Below are 15729 nucleotides of genomic sequence, written 5' to 3'. Positions count from 1 at the left end.
ATAAACATATAAAATATTTATCAACATAAAACAATAAAAGGTCCTTATTGCTCTTAAAATAACTGCCTATAATGATCATATTGAAGTATCAGTATTTTTAGTATTACTATTTAGTATTAGCATTAGTATTTTTATAGCTATATTATTTATATAATTATATAAATTTATATAATTTATGATAAGTTTCTGAGTGGTAGAGTCTTGAGCACTTGTATGATGTTATTGTTATTTTGTTGTGTTATATTATGTTTTTATATGTGTTTTGAAATTGTGTGTCAAGGAATAGATATCATTCATTTTACTGCAAAACAAATTTACCTGCGGGTATAAATAAAGTAACCTAACCTACTTCATTTTTAGAAGTTAGTGTTGTGAATTCTTCATGCTTTATGCATGTTATTTTCTTTATTTCAGAGACTTCATTATGTGTGGTTTGTTGTTACAGAAATGGCTTATTCACGATGTGAGTTATGCATTCTGACTAGCCTGTACCTTAGTTCAAGTTCACCTGTGTATTCGTATTATCGTCTGTTCATATTTTTTTTTTGTGCATTAAAGTTAGTTTCCGGACAGTTATAGCTTTAACAATAACAATAACAATAACCAACATGGCCAGAATCCCTGATGTTGTTTCAGGACCAACAGTGACGTTGATGAAGGAACATGTCCTGTTCGGATAAATCACATTGAGCTTATAGGGCCAATAAATCTTTCCACCCATTAGAGAAAATCCTCTCTAAGACTCGTTTGGAAGCCTGACAGAGACTGAAACAGCAGTTGCTGTATTGATAAGCTGTTAGCCCCTGGATGGGTACAGTGTGTATGTGCTCCAGTTAGGAGCCCTGTGTATTTATATATATGTGTGTGGGTGTGTGTCAGTGTGAGAATGAGAGACTGTTTGAGGAGCTGTGGGTCCCCCAGACACCACTGTCTGTCTGTCCGGGTAGAATAATGCTTCCAGTATGGAGCCTTAAATTAGACCCACGGGTGGCCAATCTAATAATGTGTGTGGTTCAGCTGGACAACAATTTAAATCTTTTGCTTTTTAGTCAGGGGAGAGTTTAAGCAAGCTGTGTGTGTGTGTGTGTGTGTGTGTGTGTGTTAAATGAAAACTGTGATGAGTGCAGCAGGTAGTAGTGTATTTCTAGGTGTCAAGTTGAGATCCCTGCAATCACACACAGGCAGACACACATTTGAGTAACCATGACATTGTGTGTGTATGGTGTGATTGGAAGTGATGTGCATGTAATCCATAGATTATAAAAATACACTAAAAATGTCTTGGCAGACTATATGGCACAGATGCACATGCTGTGATTGTGCTGTTCATTTCTTATTTAAAGAGATAGTTGACCTAAAAATGAAAATTATGTCATCATTTACTCATTTAGGATTATTTGTCTTATGTAGAACACAAAAGGTGAATTTTTTTAACAATATCACATTTTTATAACATGATAGTGAATGAGGAGTGGGGCTGTCAAGCTTCGAAGAGGTTGGAAAAGGCCCATGAATTTTTATGTTTTTGAAAGAAGTGTCTTATTCTCACCAAGGCTGCATTTGTTTGGTCTAAAATACAGTAAAACAGTCAAATAGTACAAGTTTTATTACTGTTTTTTTAGTTTTAATATATTTAAATGTAATGTATTCCTGTGATGGCAAAGCTGAATTTTCAGCAACATTACTCCAGTCTTCAGTGTGACATGATCATGTAGAAATCATTCTAATATGCTGATTTGCTTAAGAATTATTTCCTATTATTATTATTATCAATGTTGAAAACGGTTGTGGTTCTTATTATTTTTGTTGAAACCATGATGCCTTTTTTCAAGATTAATAGAAATAGAAAGTAGAAAGAAACAATTTTTTAATAGAAATTTTGTAACATTATAAATGCCTTTACTGTCGTCCCATTTAATCAATTTAATGCATCCTTGCACTACATAAGTTTTCCTTTTTTTTTCTTTTCTTTTTTTAATCTTACTGACCCCACACTACTGAACAGTAGTGTATATTCCAGATCTTCTGATGCCATATAATAGTTTTGTGTGAAATTCCAGTAAATTTCATTTTTTTAAAAAGTAACATCTGACAGTCTCTGATCTGATCTCATTGCAGGACATTTTATCACATGATTAAAACCTTCCATCTGTTCATTACACAAATCTATTGTATGACTTCAGAAGTCATATGGATCATTTTTATGATGTGTCTGGTGCTTTTTCATCCTTTTGAAGCTTGAAAACTTCAATCCCCATTCACTGAAACTGCATGAAGAAAAAAAACTTTTTCAGATTTGCTCATTTTGTAGTTTACATCATGTCAGTCACACGAGTCATTTTTGACTGAACTACCTCTTTATTTTCTTTGGGAACATTAAGGGTTAGCATCTGAAAATAAATATTTCTCTGTAAAATAATAATGGTGAGTGTGCTAATAACATTATTTGCATATGTTTTACAGAGCTCCATGTATTCACTGGCGTTGAAGTGTCTTATCAGCCTTTCCACCATCATTCTTCTTGGACTAATCATCGCTTACCATGCTCGAGAGGTGCAGGTAAACACAAATAATCATCTCACATTAGTGTCTATTGTTAAGATGCGAACAAATTTACCATTGTTCTGCAAAAAATCCATTTGAGTCAAAATCCAATTATTGCAATAGTAAGAGAATAAGAAGAGAGAAATTTCATGTAAGGGAGCAAGATTTGACCATGCAGATTTCATAACGGGTTCAAGTTGGTCACACAAATTTGCTGTGTTGACCAATAGAAATGTGCTTGGTTTGAAAATGACTTTTGTGTGAGCTGTGCTTCATACTCTGTGTAACTACACTATTGACCTTTTTAACCGCAAAATTTTGCTGAACTTTAGCTAATGCGACCGTAACTTTAGACTGAAATAAAAATACTGTAAACTAGGTATTACAACGCTTTTTGGAAACATAGAGTACAACAGTAATACTGTGGTATTCAGCAAAATACTTAAATACGATAATTATTTAGTACAGTGGTATATACATATGCTATTATCATCTGATACATCACTATACCATGGTGACTCCACAGTGCTTTAGTAAGCACTAATTTAATTGAAATAACCATTCAGAAGGCCTTCTTAAAGACTGTTGCAAATAGTTACTTACACATCATCACATGTGTAAAACAAAACACTCTCGCCTCTGTCAATCGCATCAGTCTGCTTGTGTTACACTGTGATGGTGTCAATGAAAGAAGTGCGGAAAAACAGGAGGAAAAATCACATTCAACATTTCTGTTTTTGTTTTTTTGTTTACATCCCCCCACCCCCCCCTTTAGTGTGGCATGCAGAACAGATGAGTAATGTTGTTTTAGGCTGTTGCACTCATCAAGGGGACCTGAACTCAACCGCTCATTAGCATTATGCTAATAGGAAGGTTAGCAGTGGAAAGTTGCTCACAGCAGCCTCAGTAGCCAAACACACAGTGGCACTTTCAATTCCTTTTAAGCTCTCTGTCTTTCCTTCATACACACAAATTTCTTTGAGACGTTTAGTATTTATGATATTTTTGGGTCTGTTTGTTCCTGAGAGTGAGTCATTTTGTGACTGTTTGACAGTTACTTGAGAAAGAAGCTTGTCTGCCCTTTTATCAATGAATACATGAATAATCCGCTGCATTTCCAGTATTGGCATAAACACACATGCACACATTTGTACTGTATATACAGTATCTATCATGGTGAGGACTTTCCATTGACTTGGGTTATTCAACTTGTGATATTTTTTTTTAATTTCACGTAAAGCACTTTGACTTGTTTTATATACTGTACCATTAAAAAGTTTGGGGTCAGTGAGATTTTTTTTTCAGCAAGAACCCATTAATTTGATCAAATGTGACAATAAGGATATTATAGAATATATACCTTTTCCAGAATAGGGCTGTGCCTTTAACAGCTCGTACCTCAGATACTCTGATACAAAACATCAGTTTGGTTTTGATTATCATATCTATCGTGCTAAAATCATGCATTTCAAGCCATATTAGTTTAAACTTATGATATACGGTTTTCTGAGTGCACACATCTTTATCATGTCTATCATGCTGAAACCATGTGTTTTAATGCCATATCAGTCTAAACTTCTGATATACAATTTTCTAAGTGCACACATCCATAGCACGCACACAGAAAGTGGCTGTCACACGGCATGTGAGTACTAAACTAAGTTCTCTTCATGTCTTATTGCACTTAAACTGTCAAATAAACACAAGTTTATATTAAAAACACACAAGTTACAAAAACAGTCTGTTTTGATGTGTTTTATATCGAGCATACACGACAGACCTCTTCTAGGTTTACTGCCAACAACTTGTCGACTTTTATTGAACTACGCCAACCCGTGGCTTCCATATGAACTGCATCACAATCAAGATGAATTATTTACATATCATGACATCCCCCTTTTTTTTTTCACATCCCATAACCTGAAAATGACAAAACAATCAAAAAAATTCTGCTTGGTATCACATAACATCTTCTTTTTTTTTTTTTCCATTTCTGTATTGTCCATTAAACTATTGCACCTGAACAAACATCCAAAGTTCATAACTACTCCTCAACGAGCCTTTTTGGCTTGATGACAATACGTCCACTTGCCGTTTTGGTTGGGAGACTTGGAAGCTCTGTAGGACTAGCATTACTTTGTTGTGTTTTGTTTTGAATGTCCATTTCACATGGTTCATCAGCATTGTCAGTCAAATTCTGCTGTTTCACATTTTGATTGTCCCTGTCCTCGGTTATGTTATTTTTCACCTTTGACTGCATCAGAAACTTTCTGTTCCGTCTATACATCTGTCCATCCGGCGTCTGTACAACATAGGATCTGGGCTGATCAGAAAGTTCAGTTACTTGAGCTGGATTCCACACACCATCTTGCCATATTCTGACACTGTCGCCAATTTGAAGTTTCTGAAGCACCCTTGTTCCTTTATCAAAATATTTTTTCTGTTTCTGTTGTCTTTTTTCTAACAACTGCTGCACTGTGTTAGAGACCATACAGGGGTTCAACATTTGTGACTTCGTTGGAAGTCTCGTTCTCACGCGTCGACCCATCAACAGCTGGGCTGGTGACGCACCAATGTCTTCCAATGGTGTACTCCTAAGGTTCAGCAAAGACAAATACGGATCCTTTCCATCTCCTTTAGCTTTTTTCAGCAGTAGTTTAACGGTTTGTACCCCTCTTTCAGCCATTCCATTCGATTGAGCGTGGTGGGGGCTTGACGTTTTGTGAGAAAACTCCCACTCCTTTGCAAAAACTTGGAATTCACGCGAGCTGAATTGAGGTCCGTTATCTGAAATCACAGTCTCAGGAATTCCATGTCTAGCGAATTGTGACTTAAGATGGGCGATGACTGTTGCACTTCTTGTGTCTGACTTTAGCCATTCTACCTCGATGAACTTGGAAAAGTAATCCACTAAGAGTAGATACTCCTGCTGGCCAAAAGTGAATAGGTCAACACCTATCTTTTGCCAGGGTCTTTCTGGAACACTGTGTGGATGTAACGGTTCTTTGATTTATCGTTTCTGATGAGTCCTACACACGTCACAGCTGTTCACCAGTTCTGTTATACTTTGTGACATTCCAGGCCAAAAAAGTACTTCTCGGTGGGTGTACTTTTGGTGTCACACTCTCATCAATTCGAATGGTGTGTTCCCCTTCAAGACAGCCTATGCCCTCAAACACATCAGCATACTCCTTGAAAATATTTTTTTAATCACTTCTATTCAGTGCCATCACTCTCTTTATGAGCCCCATTTGTTCACATGCTTTAATTCCTAGTATTGATTTGGCATCTGTTTTTACAACAATGAATTCCAGGAAATAACTTCTCTTTTTATGTTTCACTGTCCAGTTACACTTTCCTTTCACAGGTATTTTGTCTCCAGTGTATGTTGACAGTTTTACATTTGTTGGTTTGAGTATGTTCCTTTTGCCTGTTCTCTGTAATAAACTGTAAGGAATTACATTGGCCTGCGCGCCAGTGTCAAGTTTGAATTTGACAGGTTTGCGCTCCAGTTTTATTTCGATATTCCATCCCTCTGCTTGTGACTGTGTGTTTGCATGCACAGCTCCAACGAAAAGACTTGCTTGCTGATCCGTGACTTCATCATTTACTGCGTGCACTTTCCGCGATCTACACATCCTGGCCCAGTGGTTCATTTCCTTGCAATTTTTACATTGTTTGCCATATGCAGGGCATGTACACGCTGTATGCTCAGTTCCGCATCGTCTGCAATCAAACGTGCTCGCTTTGTCTTTTTCACTCACTTTCGTTTTATTTTGTTGGTCTTTTTTCCGTGTATTTTTATGTTTCACGGCATCTATATGCTTGCTTTCTCGTGCAGAGGTTTGTACATTGTGATCCTACTCATGCATTTTTTAAATTTGTGTTTTAGTCGTTTCTGCCGCAATGCAAAGCTGGGTTGCTTTTTCGAGAGTAATGTCAACCTCTCTTAATAATGTTTCTCTCATTCTATCCGATGTGATTCCACAGACAACTCTATCTCTTATCAGGGATTCTTGCAATTGTACGAATTCACATGATTTTGCCCTTAGCTTTAACTCAGTGAGATACTGGCTAAATGACATATCCCCTTGCACACACATGAAAAACTTGTACCTTTCATAGGTTATGTTCTTCTTGGGGTTACAGTAGTTTTCAAATTTCTCCACAATTTTCGTCAGATCTTGCTTATCATCTTCTTCTTCAAAAGTGAAGGTGTTGTACACTTCCACTGCCTCTTCTCCGGCAACATGAAGAAATAATGAGGACTTTACCTTAGCTGACTTGTCAGCTCCTCCGATTGCTGTTAGATATAGCTCATACCTTTGTCGAAATCTTCTCCAATTTTCCGACAGGTTCCCGTGCTGTAATTCAAGTCCAGCGGGTGGCTTAAGTCCTTCCATATTTGCAACACTGATTTTTACCTTATTAGTTTACTTCTGACACCATGTTTTGATGTGTTTTATATCGAGCATACACGACAGACCTCTTCTAGGTTTACTGCCAACAACTTGTCGACTTTTATTGAACTACGCCAACCCGTGGCTTCCATATGAACTGCATCACAATCAAGATGAATTATTTACATATCATGACACAGTCAGTTATGTCTGTGAAGGTAAACAGCTTGGAAAGAAATCGTATAGGGATGTAACGGTATTATCAATATTGTGATATCGCGATAGCAAAAATGTCTCTATATTATCGTGGTCACATGATGATATGAAATGATAGGTCTTCCGGTCAAATAGTGTAGTTTTTAAAATATATTTGAACTTCTTATTCTAACATAAAAGGTCTTTAAAGTTGTGTTTTGGGCCATTATGCTTTGACACACTATCTGTCAAATGAACTAAAACCGGATATGGCTTAATCCCTTCATCAAGTCTGTTTTCGCTGCGTGTTTCAAAGTGAAGCGGACACATTGTTGAGGAGATCAGCTCGTGATCCAGTGTTTTCCGTGTAAAAAATCCACTGCGCTCTTGTCTCCTCTGAGGCTGGGACTCTAAACAGTGTTCTGTGCTCGTCTTTGCAGCCAAAGACAGAACAGTTAGTATGCTTTGCTCGAACTTTCGCCATGGCGTTAGAACTGGTACACTATCGTCTCTTGCGAAAACACAATGGCAGCGCCATGGGTGAAAAGTTGCAGATTAAGGGGCGGTAATATTATAATAACATCCCCTTTCTATGTCACGAGGGAAGCAAAATCTGAACGGCTCATTTTTCACAAGCTTGCAGAGAAAGGCTTAACAAAAAAAATTACTGGGTTGTTCTTTTTCACGTTTCCTGGGTTGGTAGATGCACTGGGACCCGATTATAGCACTTAAACACAGAAAAAGTCAGATTGATATGTCACTTGATGTCAAACTTTTCCTGTTTGCTTTTGTAATGTACGTTCCTGGGGTCAACTATTATATCTTTCCAGTGTGTTTCACTCTCTTTAACAACCACAAAATGCAACTGCATTATAAAATGAGTTGTTAATTAATAATTCAAATATTTGCTTTGAGCAGTGTTGAATCATGGAACATGGGCATTCAAGGGCAGCAGCGTTCTCTGGGATGGTACAGAGACACTGTGTGGAGAGACAGCTCTCAGTCCAGAGGCCCATATTAGGGGCAATTTTATGGGATTGTGCCCACTACCTGTTCTGCTGGCTCCCATCGAGGATGAGCAGTAACGTAGTGGGAAACATTTTCAGAGTAGTATCCTGTGCTTTTACTTTGCCTAATCTCATCTGTCTCACTTCAGCTGCTATCTGTCTGCACCATAGGAATAAGATAAGCGTCTGCCCATGAAAAAAAAGCCTCCTTATCTTCTAGAGGCCAAAAATGAGGGATGGATGATAATAGCGGCGTACAGCTATAGGTCAATTTAATCAAATCACAAAATATACACTACTGCTGAAATGTTTGGGGTTAGAAAGATTTTATTTATTTATTTATTTTAAAGAAATTAGTCAACAAGTGTACATTAATGCATTGGTCTTAAGTGACAGTTAAATAGTATAAATTGTTTACATTTATAAAAATATTTCTATTTCAAATACATGCAATGTATTATGGTTTCTACAAAATATTAAACAGCAGAGCTATTTTCAACATTTTAAATTATTATAATAAAAAATGTTTAAGCAATAAATCAGCATATTAGAATGATTTCTGAAGTATCATGTGACACTAAAGACTGGAGTAATGATTGCTGAAAATTCAGCTTTGCAATCATAGGAATGAATTGTATTTTAAAATATATTTAAACTTATTTTACAGTATTACTGTGTATGTATGTATATAGGTAGATAAAAAGTAATCTAACATTACTAACTACAGTTTTCATCATGTAATCTGTAATCAGTAATGGACTTCAATTTCTAAGTAATCTACCCAGCTCCGTATATATATATATATATATATATTGTGATGTCCTACAGCGAAATGAGGTTTTAGTTGCCACAAAACATAACCACAAGAGAGGCCGATGCGGAGTTAACAAAAACTGATGTTTTTATTCAACCAAGAAAATAGGAGGGTCAACAAGGAATCTAAACTGGAACTTAGGTTCTTCCCAGTCTAGGGTATCTTCGTTGACTTTGTTGGCTGTGTTCCCTATGTCCGTTTCACCACAGGGCCACCTTCAGAAGGGAGACAGAGCAGAAGGAAGGCAGGTCAGTAAGCAACACATGACAAGATTCACCCTTTTTGCTCTTCAGCCGGTTGTCTCTGGTTACTTTTCAGCTGGTCTGGTCTAAGCCATCCAAAGTTTCAGCATCTTGTCCTGGGGCCACCAACAACAGACTGAAGCAGAGATCCTAGTTTTATGATTATTATTTTTTTGCCACACATTCCCCCCCTCAGCTCAAGGCTATCACCGGGAGCAACCGACCAAAGGCACTCCTCCATCCATGACAGGTGGTCCACATTTCCTTGCAGTTTTCCCCCTCGATGCTCCAATCTGAAGCAGAAGTCCTGTAGATCCAAGAACCAACGTGTGACACGAGCGTTAGAGTCCTTTGCAGTGGACATCCATTTCAGAGGAGCATGGTCAGTAATAAGGGTGAATCCCCAGCAGGTAATATCTTAGCTTTTTGAGGGCCCACCTGATGGCCAAGCATTCTTTCTCCACTGTTGAATAATTACATTCATATTTGAGTAACTTACGGCTGATGAACGTAATGGGATGTTCTTCTCCATTTCTCAGCTGTGAAAGGACTGTTCCCGAGCCCGTCTCTGAGGCATCAGTTTGGACAATGAAGGGTTGTTGGAAGTCTGGAGTAACCAACACCGGGTTCTCACCTAGAGCCTGCTTAAGAGAGGAAAAGGCCTGTTCTACTTCAGCAGACCAGACGACATGGTGAGGTAGGTGGCTTTTGGTCAAGTCATGCAATGGAGCTGCAAGTGTTGCAAAGTTTGGGATAAACTGATGGTAATATCCAACCAGACCCAGGAATGTTTTTACTTGTTTCTTTGTTACCGGTCTTGGCCACTTGGAGATTGTGTCTGTCTTTCGTCTCCGAGGTCGAACATTACCACGTCCAATGGTGAACCCCAGATATTCTGCCTCTTCTAATCCCAATTTACATTTGGAAGGTTGGAAGTGCCCCGTGGACCCCAAACGGTAGAACCCGGTATTGAAATAACCCTGTCTTTCGTCTCCGAGGTCGAACATTACCACGTCCAATGGTGAACCCCAGATATTCTGCCTCTTCTAATCCCAACTTACATTTGGAAGGTTGGAAGTGCCCCGTGGACCCCAAACGGTAGAACCCGGTATTGAAATAATCCATCAGGAGTGGAGAATGCTGTCTTTTCCTTAGCCTGGTCAGTTAAGGGGACCTGCCAGTACTGCTTAGTCAGGTCCAGAGTGGATACGAAGCGGGCTGGCCCCAGGCGCTCAATAAGCTCATCAACTCTGGGCATAGGATAAGCATCAAAGTGTGAGATTTCATTCAATTTTCTAAAATCATTCAAAATCTTACACTGCCATCGGGCTTGGGGACTAAAACAATTGGGCTTGACCATGCACTGTTGGATTCTTTAATGATGTTCAGGTCCAACATCTTCCTTACTTCCTTCCTCACTTTCCTCCCAGGTTCTGTTACTATGTCATGGTAGACCACTGTGGTCCGTCCTGGTAGTAGGGAGAATACATCTGAATGTTGGCTTACCAACTCCCGGAGGTCTTGTTTTTGGGTTGGGGTCACTTGGGCTCCCATCTCCACTTTCACAGGCCCTTGGGAGAGGACTTGGGATGACAGTGTGGAAAGCAGACATCGTTCTGGCTCATACCACTTCTTGAGTAATTTCACATGATAAATCTGGTGGATCCGGCGCCGACTGAGCTGCCTTATCTTATAGTTCACTAGACCCACTCGTTCAACTACTTCATATGGCCCATGCCACTTGGCGAGAAACTTGCATTCATGCATAGGGACCAACACCATAACCTTTCCTCCTGGTTGGAACTCTCTTAGCTGGACCCCTCTGTTGTAGACTCGTGCCTGGGCCTCTTGTGCCTGTTTCATGTGCTCTTGAACAATTGGCCACACCTGAGTCATCCGTTGGTGCATCTGTTCCACATGTTCCACCACAGAGCGATGTGGCGACGGTTGGTTCTCTGAGACCTCTTTGGCAATATCCATCATCCCTCTTGGCCTTCGCCCATAGAGGAGTTCAAATGGGGAAAATCCAGTGGAGCTCTGTGGTACTTCCCTTATGGAGTACAGCACATAAAGGCAGCCACTGATCCCAGTTTTTCCCATCCACCTCAATCACTTTTCTCAACATTAGCTTTAAGGTCTGATTAAACCTCTCAACCAACCCGTCAGTCTATAGATGATAAACAGAGGTACGAATCTGGCTCACCTTGAAGAGTTTGCATATCTCTTTCAGGACTTTGGACATGAAGCTACTTCATATGGCCCATGCCACTTGGCGAGAAACTTGCATTCATGCATAGGGACCAACACCATAACCTTTCCTCCTGGTTGGAACTCTCTTAGCTGGACCCCTCTGTTGTAGACTCGTGCCTGGGCCTCTTGTGCCTGTTTCATGTGCTCTTGAACAATTGGCCACACCTGAGTCATCCGTTGGTGCATCTGTTCCACATGTTCCACCACAGAGCGATGTGGCGACGGTTGGTTCTCTGAGACCTCTTTGGCAATATCCATCATCCCTCTTGGCCTTCGCCCATAGAGGAGTTCAAATGGGGAAAATCCAGTGGAGCTCTGTGGTACTTCCCTTATGGAGTACAGCACATAAAGGCAGCCACTGATCCCAGTTTTTCCCATCCACCTCAATCACTTTTCTCAACATTAGCTTTAAGGTCTGATTAAACCTCTCGACCAACCCGTCAGTCTATAGATGATAAACAGAGGTACGAATCTGGCTCACCTTGAAGAGTTTACATATCTCTTTCAGGACTTTGGACATGAAGCAGGTACCCTGGTCTGTTAGAATCTCTTCCACAATGCCCACTCGGCTTAGGCCACTGCTTTAGCAATTGCTACCCATAGGGGTATGGCCTCTGGATACCGAGTGGCATAATCCAGGATTACCAAAATGTATCGATAGCCCCGTCTGAATTTGGGCAGTGGCCTCATGATGTCCATCGCAATTCTGTGGTATGGAGTCTCAATAATGGGTAAAGGAACCAATAGGTTGCAATAGATTACCTTGGGCCTGGTCTTCTGGCAAGTTACACACTGTCGGCAGTAACACTGCCAAACACTGTTTGGCCCTAGTGCATATTCAGGCTGTACTAGGGTAACCTGAGTCTAGTAGGGCTTCTTTGTCTTGGTTGGCCACTCTTACTGGAATATGGGGGGCTGTTGTCCCCTGGCTTGCCCAACAGGTCATCCCATAGTGACATGCTTTATTACCAGTGTCTGCCGAGGGCAAGGATTTTTCTCTTCCTGGACAGCTCCAGGAGAGGTGGCCTTCCTGTCCACAGGAGTAACACTTTTGTGGGTTTTGGATGCCGGAGGGCTGCCAGAGAGGTGGGATTGGGGCCTGGGCTGGTGTTACTGACTTTGCCAACTGAGAGTCCCCCTGGTTTTTCGGTGGCCCCCCTCTTTCTGCTTTGGTAATGAGACGGCCCATTCTCGATAGATCCTGACAGTTCACTTTCATTACCTCCAACGTCACCTGATGGTTTTCCAATAAGGCTGTCAGAGTCTCAATGTCAGCAGGACTGGTTTGTGCAGCATAACGCTTTGCCTCAGCTGGCAGGGAGCGAATGCAACGGTCCAGCACAATTCTTTCCACCACAGAAGGACCTTCCCCTGTAGTGAGCCAAGCCTTTGTAAATCGGGTCAGTGTGGCTATCTGAGGTCTCACTGGCTGAGTCGGATCAAAAGTCCATGCATGGAAACGTTGAGCACGAGCAGGGAGGCTATGCCCATAGTGGGATAAGACTGCCCTCTTTAACTTCACATAATCAGTTGCATCTTTAGCCGGCAGATCTTGACAGGCTCTTTGGGCTTCCCCTCTCAAAAAAGGTGCCAACAGGGTGCCCCAGTCTCCTTCAGGCCATTTCTCTCTGATTACAGTTCTCTAAAACACCTCCAAGTAAGCTTCAACATCATCATCCGTAGTCTGCTTAGTGAGGACCCTCCCTGAGTCTATTGTGTCCCTGGTTTTGGACAGGACGTGACACATTGTGGTAACTGCCTCCCTGAGGGCACATAGCTCCTCCCTCTGTTTGGCATGACTGGTCAGCAAGGCATTAATGGCAGCTTCCATTCTGTGCTTATCTGGGTATAGTTTTGTGGCCACTTAAGCGCTGACCTCTATGCCCGCATTCTCCACCAAATGTGACGTCCTAGGGCAAAATTAGGTTTTAGTTGCCACAAAACATAACCACAAGAGAGGCCGATGCGGAGTTAACAAAAACTGATGTTTTTATTCAACCAAGAAAATAGGAGGTTCAACAAGGAATCTAAACTGGAACCTGGGTTCTTCCCGGTCTGGGGTATCTTCGTTGTCTTTGTTGGCTATGTCCGTTTCACCACAGGGCCACCTTCAGAAGGGAGACAGAGCAGAAGGAAGGCAGGTCAGTAAGCAACACATGACAAGATTCACCCTTTTTGCTCTTCAGCCGGTTGTCTCTGGTTACTTTTCAGCTGGTCTGGTCTAAGCCATCCAAAGTTTCAGCATCTTGTCCTGGGGCCACCAACAACAGACTGAAGCAGAGATCCTAGCTTTATGATGACCTCCATTAGGCAATCATTGGCTACAGCTGTGGGTGGTTCCATGTCTGGAGTGTGAGCAGGTGGAAGTACTCATGATTGATGACTTTTCTTAACCGGGACCTGATCCTTTGGTCTGGGGTTCCTCCTTCCCACATTGGCTTGCCACAATATACATATATATATGTTAGGGATGCACCGATACCACTTTTTCCCATACAGAAAATCTAAATATTGTGTAGTATACATAGTATAATATAGTATATAGTATACAATATACATACTTTAACACATATAGTATAATACATACTGCAACAGAAGTTAGAGTAGTATGCTGGCATTCCAACTAGCCATAGCCATAAAGACTACTTTTCATAAACTAATAATTTGTTGATGATAGATAAAAGTCATGTGGAAATTTGTCACTTTACTAAATGCTGTTTCATAGTGACTTCAAGCATGGAGGTGGCATAGTTACAGTCAAACCCAAATTTTATTCAGACACCTTCAGCATTTCTCAGATTATCACAGTTTATTCGCTATAGTTTAGAAAATGGTAATAAAATATGATAAGAACTGAGAGTTAAACTGTGTCAGAACAAATTCAGCTTATAATGTCAGATAACTTTGATAGAAAAATATGTAATAGATTACAATCAACCAAAAATTAGACAGCTGTTAGTATGACAGTATTTACACAACTATCAATACTTAGTCGGGCAGCCATTAGCCTTAATGACAGCCTGTAGTCTCCTGGGCATGCTGTCATCCAGGTTCATGCAAACCTCAACTTCAATGTTTTTTCCCAGACTCGGTCTGAATAATTTTTGGTCCCAAATTTGTATCAATTTTACTGGTAGTCCACTCTATGAAGAATCTTTGGGTATAATATGTCACAGTTTACATTATTTTGCTATCCTCACTTACATAAACGAACTATAGTGTTCTGCACCCTCTAGTAAAAAATATATAAAAAATGACAATAGTATAATGAATAGACGCATTAATTATTAAATATTTTAGAGCTGCATGAGCATATTTAATATTTAAATTTATATTTGCGTTGCTCCATATATTTTATATATGCACATACACTACTGTTCAGAAATTTGAATTCTTTTTTTTTTTTTTTAAGAAATTAATGCTTTTAATCAGCAAGGATGCATTACATTGATCTAAAGTGACAGCAAAGACATTTATAAAGATTTTTGATAATAATAGCACTAAATCAGCATATCAGAATGATTTTTGAAGGATCATGTGACACTAAAGATTGGAATAATGGCGGCTGAAAAATTCAGCTTTGCCATCACAGGAATAAATTGCATTTTAAAATATATTCAAACAGTTATTTCACAATATTAATGTGTGTGTGTGTGAGACATTAACTTGTAAGCACAAAACAAAAGATACTTCTCTTTTCAATATAAATAAGACTTTATTTGATCAATCTAAGACAATATAAACTAATCTAACACAAACACACGCACTCACACATTCATAAAAGTTGCAGGAAGAGAGAAAGTGAGGAAAGAATGAGTTTAAGAGAGTGAAATGTGAAATCCCAAGTTTAAAGCAATTGCATAGACCTGAACAACCATCAATCACTTAATTAACCCTCGAATTGAGTTCCTCAAGGTTAAAATTTTATATTAAATGCACCAGTTCAGCTAGAATCTGGAGGTACTTGCGTTGCCTGTGTAGGGGGGTTCCCTTTGTTGTGGTCCTTAAAGAAAGGGGGTTTCCCGAGATTGCTTGGGAAGCCAGTGGTTGGACGTTGGCTGAAGATGCTGAGTTGTGGGCTGGTTGAAATTTTGAGGCAGTCACCTCGGAGACACGTTGTTGCGGCAAAACTTAACTCAGAACACGAAACTCTCAACGGAAAAGAAAATAAATTGAAGTAGAGGAATAGAAGTAAAGTTTGACGAGACTAGGTGGCGTTTTTCCTCATGGTTTTGGGAGGAGCAGCTGGCGTGTAAGCCAGAGCACGCTCAAAGAGC

At 40.0% G+C, this 15729-nt stretch overlaps 1 protein-coding gene across 1 annotated transcript in view; it reads left to right on the top strand.

The window, feature by feature from the left end:
• The window catches only part of LOC107699550 (small conductance calcium-activated potassium channel protein 2-like), an 88847-nt gene that overhangs the window by 29667 nt on the left and 43451 nt on the right, over nt 1-15729 (top strand). The window contains exon 6 of the mRNA XM_016500846.1: nt 2464-2559. Within this exon, the coding sequence (XP_016356332.1) occupies nt 2464-2559 (96 nt within the window). The remainder of the gene's footprint in view (nt 1-2463; nt 2560-15729) is intronic.

Source organism: Sinocyclocheilus anshuiensis, unplaced genomic scaffold, assembly GCF_001515605.1.
Source record: "Sinocyclocheilus anshuiensis isolate Anshui unplaced genomic scaffold, SAMN03320099.WGS_v1.1 scaffold670, whole genome shotgun sequence".
NCBI lineage: Eukaryota > Metazoa > Chordata > Actinopteri > Cypriniformes > Cyprinidae > Sinocyclocheilus > Sinocyclocheilus anshuiensis.
This window is presented reverse-complemented; position numbering and strand designations above follow the sequence as displayed.